At 31.2% G+C, this 10,306-nt stretch overlaps 1 protein-coding gene across 3 annotated transcripts; it reads right to left on the bottom strand.

Annotated features, from left to right (window-relative positions):
• Positions 1-4,600: 4,600 nt before the first annotated feature.
• Positions 4,601-9,569, bottom strand: LOC124842989 (uncharacterized). Of its 3 annotated transcripts, none has more exons than XM_088103905.1 (5): positions 8,334-9,565; positions 7,288-7,553; positions 7,116-7,205; positions 4,958-5,698; positions 4,601-4,873 (listed from the first exon to the last, which is right to left on the bottom strand). In XM_088103905.1, the coding sequence occupies exons 1-5, from the start codon at positions 8,434-8,436 to the stop codon at positions 4,853-4,855; spliced, it is 1,221 nt and encodes a 406-aa protein (XP_087960031.1). In that variant the 5' UTR covers positions 8,437-9,565; the 3' UTR covers positions 4,601-4,852. The 3 variants fall into 3 exon arrangements, with proteins under 3 accessions (XP_087960031.1, XP_087960030.1, XP_087960029.1); XM_088103904.1 differs by lacking the exon at positions 4,601-4,873 and having other exon boundaries at positions 4,919-5,698; positions 8,334-8,853; positions 8,961-9,569; XM_088103903.1 differs by lacking the exon at positions 4,601-4,873 and having other exon boundaries at positions 4,919-5,698; positions 8,334-9,569.
• Between the last annotated feature and the right edge of the window lie 737 nt (positions 9,570-10,306).

Below are 10,306 nucleotides of genomic sequence, written 5' to 3'. Positions count from 1 at the left end.
AGAGTCCTAATTGATTTAAATTAACACTTTTTAGGACTCAATTGGAAATTCTAATAAAACGAGGATTGAACTGGGACCCACATAAATAGGGACGACCAAAGGAGTTTAACCAGTAATTATATATTATTGTAGGCTGAAGTTACAAAGAATTTAATTTAATGATATAAAAGAATAAGGTGTATATATATATATATATATATATATATATATATATATATATATATATTGTTTCGTATTTTCTTAGTTGTGAACAAAATATTATTAAGAGAGTAGAAAAGGTATTCCAACCCAAATACATTAGTCCAACAAGGTCAAATTTAACGAGATACATAAAGATAAGTTACGTGATGAATAATACACCAAAACCAGAAAAAAGAACATTGAACTTGGTAAACCATGTCGATAATTTAACCATTGAAATAAAAGGAAATACTTTTAAACACTGTATTGTTTGTTATTAATTACTCAACTAACAAAAAGATGTTCAATTGTATATTACTTCTTTCTTCTTTAAAGAGAGAGAGAGAGAGAGAGAGGTTGATTTTTAATTTATTAAACAAAAATGGAAGGTCAGGATAATCCTCTTTGCCCACCCAATTTTCAGGCTATTGTGAACATATAGATCTATGTTTCCATTAAATAAAATTTCCACACCCATCTTGACTATATGAATTTAGATTTTTCCATCTCCATCCTTGCATAAAAAAGGTTTATTTGACATATGAATTTGAAATTTAATGCTCAATTTTATTCGTAACACATGTTTCTGTCAAAGTCGGATTTGTTCTCATGGATTCAACTATATACATTTATATACTTCTCATGACTACACGTGGATCTATAATATACACTCCATGGAGAAAGAGAGAGATGGGAAAAATTAAATTGAAGGGAGTGAGTGTGAAAGGATGAAAATATATAAGAAAGAAAATGGGGAGTGAAAAAGATCAAAGATTGAATATTTTTCTTGTGTTTATCTTTTACTCCCATGTTTCTATAATGAAAAACGTCACATTCATCACATGAAATCAGATTGTTATTTGAAATAATTTTATGCTGTTTGAAAGAGAAGGAAAAGAAAACATAAAAATAAAATGGAAAAATGGCACACGTGACATACAAATCTCACATAACACATATGTATCACTTCTTTTTCTTTCTAAATTTACTCAAATTACTCTCATATAAATTCATCTTCAAATCCATGAAAACGTTTCAGGAAAGAGGAAGTCAACATTTGGGGTTTGAAAAATATATTGATATTGACATGGTGAAAGAAAGCCACAAAAGGGAGATTTTTTTTTTCAATGCTATTAATAATGAAAAAAAAATGAAGGTTACGGGGTAAAATTACCGGTGGCTTTGATTTGAATTTGAACATAAGTAAATGTTAGTTATAAACACTGAATTTCAACGAATAGGTAAAAGTGAGTCGTGAAGAGAAAATTTTAAAGTTTGTGTAATTACTTTTGTTATTTTCAACTTTCTTTTGCCTCTTTTGCCTCCATGCGTGGTTGGGACCATCCATGGACTCTTAAAATTAGTCTAAACATTGCCAAACTACCTTGACTTCCTCCTTTTATCGTTTTTATTGCAAAACCTATTATGGGCCGAACGGAATATCAGAACCCATACTTTTTTTCCCATCACACACCCACCATCACTAATTATCAAAACGCTTTTATTTTAATATTATCATTAAGAATAATCTAATATTTATAAATTATATTCATATTAAAAACATCAATGAAAGTGTTCTCGTAAAATAAAGAATCAAACATCAATGAAAGCAATCTCGATCTTTACGAAGATATCAAACTATCTACTTTTAAAATGAGGTTTAATGTCTCGGTAGGTCCCTATTTTCGGCGTGAATCTCAAATAGGTCCCTTTTCTTTTCGGCGTCTCAATTGGGTCCCCATTTTTGTAAACTTGTAACAATTAGGGGTCTGCCGTCAAATTGGACAAACGGCCGTTTAATTGTTTCTTACGTGTCAGATGGGAATCATGCCACGTGTCATTACTGAAAACACTGTTCATGCCACGTAAGAAACAATTAAACGGCCGTTTGTCCAATTTGACGGCAGACCCCTAATTGTTACAATTTTACAAAAATGGGGACCCAATTGAGACGCGGAAAAGAAAAGGGACCTATTTGAGATTCACGCCGAAAATAGGGACCTACTGAGACATTAAACCTTTAAAATGACATTCATTCATCTGATAGAAGATGTAATGTTCAAGACAAAACTTATAACAAGATGCAAATCCTATTTGAATTTGTCACATCACTTTTGAAGCCATCAACAATAAAACTTTTGGAATATGTTTAGTGTTTTTAGTACCAAAAAAAGATATTTAATATAAAAATTGCTTTAAACACTGAGTAGAATAGAGAGCTATGTTAGCTAAAAAGGCTACCAACAACGATTAAAACCAACCTTTAAAAACAATTTTGAAACCATATTTATTTGAGTCGTCTCAAAAATAAGTAATTTAATGTCGATTTATGCCCCGAGCTGTCATTTTTACTGTGACCGAAGGAAGAGGAGGGCATCAAGGAGGTTTAATTACTGCTCAAATTTCCACCTAAGGAGACTGCGTACAACATTTTATTCATGAGAAATAGTACGAAGGAACTTTAATACAAATTTTACTTAAAATTTTTATTTTTGAAAATTGATTAATAAATAAATTAATTAAATAATTATGTGGATTGAAAATATTGTCTAAGATGATCTTTTTTATAAATAGTTATATATATTGTGTTTGATTTTGAACTTACTTTTATTTTTATTGTTAGTAATGACTGCAATGATCTCGTAAATAAATTACGCGTGGAATATATTATTTTCTACATAAATAAGAATACATTTCACAATTTAAAAAATATATTTTTAAGTTTTTGAAGAATTTTTGTGTTAGGTAGGATCAACTCATAATATTTTCATTTTAAATATGATTAAATTTAAATAAGTTTAAAGAATTTGAATTGTATCACAAAGTTAATAATACTTTATTTAGACTTAGCATATATTTTGAATTTGATAAAAAATAATGAATTAATAAATATAGTGGATGTTACATAAAATATAAGAATTTGAATTTTTTTTTTATATTTTCTTTTATATTATATAGACATGTTTCTCTCCGTAATATTTTTTATTGACTTGGTCAGTATACATTGACTTAAAATTAATTTGTACATGTTCGTTTTTCAAAAAGATATATCCGACTCGATGAAATTTGAGATGTTACTGTTTTAATCTATTTTTAACTAATTCTTATGGACTTTTGGTTAATTTTGATGTTTTACTTTAATGGATAGTTTTTTTTATCAATATTAATAAAAAATAAAACAGTAAAATTTTGATAAAAGAACATCATAAAAATAATTATAATTAATATTAATTAAAATAATTTTAAAGTTAGTCGGAAACTTTTTACAAAAAATAGTTATAAATCTAACAAAAGATGTTTTTAAATATTATTTAATATTACAATACATTTTATATTTGACAGTAGTTAAAATATTATTAGTAAGTTCATCAAATTTAAATTATTTTATTCCATCCAACACTCAAAGATAAAAACATGAAAGTTAAAACTTCATAATTTAAATTACTTTATGAAAAAGCTAAAAAGAATAATAAAATCGTTCAAATTTATTGAAGTTGCTTAAAACGGTTAAATTTCCAATTAATAATGTTTAAAATACTGAAAGAAGTTGAATATAAACTCAACCTCCAACTGCTTGATTAAATAAGTAATTAAAAGATTGAAATGATTGATTTGACTTGAGATAAGCTTAAAAGGCATGTGCTACAAAATGAGAAAGAACGTCATCAGAAAATCATCTCGCTAGATTATTATATAGAAGTGAATAACTTAAAGTTTTTTAATAACTGATTAAGAAAGCTATAGAACATTTTTTTATAAATTTATGTAACTGGATTGCTAACTCTTATTTATTTGAGGTGAGATAAATATAAATATACTAAAAAAATTAAGATTAGAAGTTTTCTCTATTTTTGTAGTTATACATAATTTTCTCTTTAAAATTTTATATAACAAAAAAAATGCAAAATTCAATTATTGAAAATTTTGAGGATTTATATCATTTTAATATGATCTTTAATATACTAATTTCATATGGATATAGATAGCGTTGACTGTATGCACATGGTTTCTTTCTGCAAAATAATTAATGATGAATGGTTGATTTCTTTATATAATAAATAGAGATGGAAAGAAAGAAAGAAAGTAACTGTATAATTAAACAATTACTGTAAAAATAAGATTTTAACAATATTGAATAAATAATGTAACTCATAATAAATAAGGAGTCACATGTTTTCATGCAAATTCATTTATCTTAGACCCTACCTAATTTAAAGAAATATAATTAAGTAATTTAATTCAAGAAGTGTCCATATATTCATAGATACAATATATAACTTGTAGGTTTTTAAATACTTTTCTTTTGAAGTTTATACTCTTATAACACAGAATATGCGTACAAGTGTAAGCATATCTCAACCTTAACCTAAATCAATTCGGGATCAAAATGAGTTTAGGGTTTCAAAAGAAAAGAACAAAATAAACTAATTTCTTGCCCTTTTTCTATTTCTAATGATAATGAAGTATGGTGAAGCATTTCTATTGTCCTACTAGTTCTATTCGCCTACTAAAACCTGTAGCAGAGTTTGTATCTTTAACAAATAACAGTAAAAAATAGAAAAACTTCTAAGTTGTAAACATAATTTACTTGTGGAGTTCCACCTAATCTTCCAGCAACGGAATCAAGTAGCAGTGCATTCTGTCATTGAAGCACATGTTGCAGAATAATTGTTCATGGCTGTAACTTCATGTGCTGCAGAGGAAACAAATGCACAGATCATAAGAAAACTATTGTAAATTAATTACAGCAATGAAACAGTTCAAGAAGAATAATAACCTGTTCATAGAAGTTTTGTATCTCCTCTTCAGTGAGGCCTTCATCATCTCCAGCACTTTCCTGCCACCCAAGTGAACGTAAAAATGCAATCTCTTCCTCTTCTGTAAAAGGAAATGGATTTCTGATATGCTGATTCTCTCCACTGCTTGAAGGTTTCAGAGGTTCATTGGCAGCATTGTCGTTCACTGTAATTATGGAGCTGCAGTCACTCACCATGTTCAGAGAAGAGGAATCCACTGAAGAAGCATCTCTAGATTTCGGAATGGGAGAACTAGAGACATTTGTTGTGCTGGCTTCAGACTTCTCCGAGGAACAAGACATGTCAATTGGCAACACGTCAGAAGAAGGTTTTTCCATGGAACTCTTCCTTGAAAGATTCTTGAAGAAATCATTCCTGCTCTGGGTAGGAAAAGTTGGTTTCTTCTCCAATGTTATCCATGAAGAAGGGGTTGAATTGTTGTTACCTAAGCTTCTAGAGGGAGCAGGTATAGAAGTGGATCTAGTGGCACCAACTGGGGCGGCCAATGATCTACTATTTGGACTTAATAAGTTGTCTTTCACTACTGAAGAGACACCATTCAACTCTCTTGAAGCACTGAAATTATGGGAATTAACAGAACTAGTTTTCTGTATATCTGAGTTTGGATGAGCACCCTGTAATGAATAACCAAGTCGCCGTGAGTAGAAGGGATACTGCTGCCGCCCTGTCTTGGCCTTTGATTTCTCCAAAGAGCTAGCAGCCTTCACCATATTCATATTCCAAAGTTAGTAATACATCAAAAACTTCCAACAATCGTTAACTGCTAGTTAGTGATGCTAAATTTCCTCACAGTTATTGAACTTAAATTGCAAAGCAAGCCACAAATTCAGTCCAAGAAAGTTTGAACCGCACAATGGTTTTACTTTTTAGGTACAAGACTCCAAGTTATTACTGTTTACTTCTAAGAAATGAGCATCAATGCACCAAGCATAGCAGAGATTAGATAATACAGAGATAAGAAGTTCTTTAGCAAAGGTGAGGGTCCTCAATCAAGCATACTATAAGAGGATTCAACGGCTATAGATTGGTCATGTACAAAAAACCAATATTATTTTGGAAAAAATGATACAATCCAAATCAGAAAATATAAAAATCTTAAATGTTTCAGAAGTGAAACAAAAGATATGCCTTTATAACCAATGTTAACAAGAAAATAACTAAGTTTAGAGTTTAGGGATTAGACCACGGACTGTGTTTTTCCTTTATTGCATTGCAGTAGTTCAAACTCTAATTAATACCTAAAGAAAAACGTGATATTACACAGAATTGATCCAGAAGGTACTTCTGAGCTTTTCATGGTTAAGCTTTATTGGTTATTCTTCAAAGACAACTCTTCTTAGCAATTAAATGAAAATAAGCAAGCAAATACATCAAAGTAGACAGAACTTTAGTGCAACTACAATCCGATTGGTCCACCATATCTTTTAACCTCCAGCATCAGTAAACAAATGTCTTTGGTGCATTATCCCATCATAGTTGGGTCACTGATATTTTTCTTTCTTACTAAGAATAAGGTAAAGGTTGGAAGGGGTGAAGAAATGCATGGCAGCCTTAATATAGTTTTTACCTATTTTCATGAGTTTTCACATTTTGTGCATCGAAAGGAACGAACAATAAAAGAAAAAAGGATTTTATGCCATGTAGACTACAACTGTCAATTCCATAATAGTACAAAGCCGAATGAGTCAGGTGTAGTATACCTCCTCATAGACAGCAAGGAGGAGAATGATATCATCTATCCAAACTTGAATAATATGACTAATAATTATTTCTAGTAAGGCATATGGCAATATATTGAGTTAAATAAATCATAACTAAAATCAATCAAAAGTATATACCACAAACAGATGCTTATGACTTCAACACTTCCAAAATAGTTCATTGATTAGAACATAGATCACTAAAGTTGGAAGAAAATATATTTTACATGTAAAATGTTTCTGGTTTAGCAGACTTTCAGGTGGAACATCAATCACAATCCAACATATAACAGTACCATGAAGTTTTCTATTGTGCATAAAACCCATAAATTGTTCTATGAAAAAAGTCAATATATTTAAAATTAATGCTTTGATAACTATATTATTTTAAGAAAAAAGAAGCAGAAGAAACACTTACCAGGGATCTAGGTGTGGATGGTGTAACTGGGATTAATAACCTAGATTGCTTAAGGGCCAACTCTTCAAGCTTTTGAGTACTAGAAGATAACTGTATGGAAAATATACCATAAGAGCACTAAACACATTTCAACAATTGCAAAACTTAAAATAGAGTTCAACATCAAACATACTTGTGATGGTGAGTAAGAGTGATGTGGACTCTGAGCCAATGTCTCAGCCATACTGAGGCCCATAGAAGATGTGCTTGAAGAAATATTATACTGCTGCATCATCATAGCCTTGCTTCTGATTCCAACTGTCATAGGAATATCATGTGATGCTGAGGTCAGGCCGTCATTGTCAATATCTTTCTCCCCATCCATACCAGGCCAGCTTCTCTCATAACTACTATGTGGCCTTGAGAAGCTAGGATTCCGACTGGTGTAAGTCATTTGATCTGACATAAGAAGGATATTTGACACTATCAAAACTGTTCATAGATGTTTACTTCTATTGAGAATATTTACTTAATATCTTTTTTTATTTAAATTATTTTTAGAAATATATTTCCTATAAAGATAGGAAAATATTCAGTTATTATTTAGATTTAGAAAATCTATGATAAATATTTGATATTTTAACACATTATGCTCTATATACAGAGTAGATAAATAAAATAAAACAAGTTTCTCTATAAATTTCTATATCTCATATTTTCAAAAACCATAAAAATTCTAACCATTTCAGTTATGCAGTATCACGGATGACAGTATCTTCTCAAGCACAAAATTTTGGGACTAAATATCATACATGATGAACCAAAGTACAAGATTTCACATTTGGCATAAAACGCTCCTAACTTCGAAATAACAACTCTGGTATGTGTCGGTGAAAAAGAATAAATGTTCCTAATAGGAAAATTTGTTGAAGAAAATAAAAGACCAATAAAATTTGCTTTCCAATGCAGAGAATTTCCCTGTCAAGCATTAAAAGATTCAAGAGAATTTCCCTTTCTTTCCAGAATGGGCATGGGAATGGATGGAAAATTGGCTACAATCATGGATCAAACTTAAAGCTGCTTCCTGCCCCATACCATTTCTTTTGTTTTCAACTAACGTATAGAAAAGAACAATTGAATCTCAATTTTTTCTTCCTTACTTTTCCTAATTTTATTTTTAAACATAAGAGCATGCTATTAAGTATTATGGGGTATTCAGCACTAAGCATAAACAATTACCAGAGTATGGTGTTGTGAATTGGTTGTTTGTACCAGTCACTTTACTGTCATTTCCACTGCTTTTCAACCATTGCGGTGCCAATGTATGATCACCTCCTTCCATTCTTCATATCAAATACACCAATCCTTTTCCAGGATCGAATTAATTTGTGCTTCACGTTAAATGTGTAAATTATCAGCGCAATTCCTTTCACTTTTTCCTAATGACCAATCCAATACTTCTTATTAGCACTTGGTTAATATCATCGATGCTAAAATAACTAACTTCTCACAAACTGAGGTCTTTCTTCAAATTCCCAAATTGCAAATGATCAAAAGTGATGATGTTCTGCAGACTGCAACAAGAACCTGTTCACTCTTTATCAATGTACAAATGTACAAAACTCACTGTACGCTGGGTGACGATGAGGAAACTTCAATAAAAAGCAATACCCCTCAATGTCTGCATTTAACCCCTCGTGCCCTCAAAAAATGAAGAGTTCGATTTCAGTCTCAAGTTCTTCTCACCGGAAGCAATTAGCTTCATTAAAAAAGGGCCAACAAAATGAATATTTCTGAATCAAAGACAGAATAAAACAAAAAATCATATTATATTACAAGAATTCCCTGCTCTCTGTAACCACTAACCTAGTGTCTAATCCGATTAGTCATAAATTGAACCACAGAAACACCTTCAGGCAATCTGCTTAAATTTAATAAACCCTCCGACACCCAGAGAGAATAATAAGAAGGCGGAGCAAGCCAGGTCTATGAGGTAGAAAAAGTGAAGGATTAAAGGGGAAAAAAGGACTAAAGAATCAAACAAGTGAGAAACACAAGTCAAACATCCTCAGCCATCAGCAAAAACTAAGAACAACCCAGTGACTCAAATTGAGGAATTAGACGAAAGAAGGGACACGGGGTACATTGTACGGAGGCTATAAGACGGGTAAACTGATAAAGGTAGAGACTTTGGGTGGGAAAGAGTGAAGAGGCGAAAAGGGGTGTCCAGGCTTCACGCAGAGGAGCAGAAAGAAGAGGGTGTGATTGCTTGGAGAAGAGGGCAAGGGTTTAATCGAAAAAGGGTGACAGAAAAGAAACGAAGCTGCGCAGAGTATTAAGGGTGGGGTTCTGAAAAGAATTAAAGGGCGGTGTAGAATTTGGTTTGGCGTTTCATGTGGTGTGCTTCTGCTTCACCCACCAGTCACCACTGCCACCTTGTCTTGTGTTGTACCAATGTAAACGTTTGGTTGGCTTGTGCCTCAAGTATTTGTTTGGTTTAGGTATTTATTTTACCTTCTTTGCTCAAAAGATAAGTCCTCACTAATTAATAGACTTTGTTTATATCCTTAGTCTATGCATGCATCATTGCTGCCCAGCCAGATATTCATAAATAAAAAGGTTTAATTAACACATGCACTAAACAATATGAGCTAGATAATTAATTTTAACATTAATTAAAGGAATCAATATCATTTAATTTCATTATTGCTATAAATTAAAGGAAACTACTAAAATAACACCTCAATTGATTAAAAAGAATTACTCCTTCCATTATATTTTTTCCTTACATGAATCACCCATTGCAAGAAAATTATCACCTACAACCAATTTTAGAAATCAAAATAATTAGTTAATATAGCTGTCAAAACGGGTTACCCGACTCGACCCGGCTCGGTCCACCATGGTTGGTCACTTAGTGAGCCAATCCAACCTGGTTCATTTATTAGCGAGTCAGAAAAATTCGAACCCAATTCGACCCGCCACGGATTGGGAGTAAACGAGTTGGCTCACTAGCTCACTTAATTACAATTTTTTTAAATAAAAAATTTACAAACTTTCTATAATTCAAATCTAAACCGGTTTCACTCCCAACATGAGTGTTTAATTAATTTTGAAAATAAGGAACTTAAATAATTTTTTCAAGCAAAAACAAAATAATAAATATTTTTTTATAAAATTAAAATTAAATTTAAAAAAAATAAAATTAGGTA

Source organism: Vigna umbellata, chromosome 1 (assembly GCF_029865625.1).
Source record: "Vigna umbellata cultivar VRB3 chromosome 1, Vumbellata_1.0, whole genome shotgun sequence".
Lineage (NCBI taxonomy): Eukaryota > Viridiplantae > Streptophyta > Magnoliopsida > Fabales > Fabaceae > Vigna > Vigna umbellata.
The sequence above is the reverse complement of the archived record's forward strand: the minus strand, read 5'-3'. Positions and strand labels throughout refer to the sequence as shown.

Excerpts from the sequence above, each read along its gene's own strand:
- LOC124842989 (XM_088103903.1), bottom strand. The coding sequence starts at position 8,436 with ATGGAAGGAGGTGATCATACATTGGCACCGCAATGGTTGAAAAGCAGT. Across the intron at positions 7,554-8,333 it reads ATTCACAACACCATACTCTG|ATCAAATGACTTACACCAGT; the intron begins GTAATTGTTTAT and ends TTCTTATGTCAG. Across the intron at positions 7,206-7,287 it reads ACTCTTACTCACCATCACAA|TTATCTTCTAGTACTCAAAA; the intron begins GTATGTTTGATG and ends TTTTCCATACAG.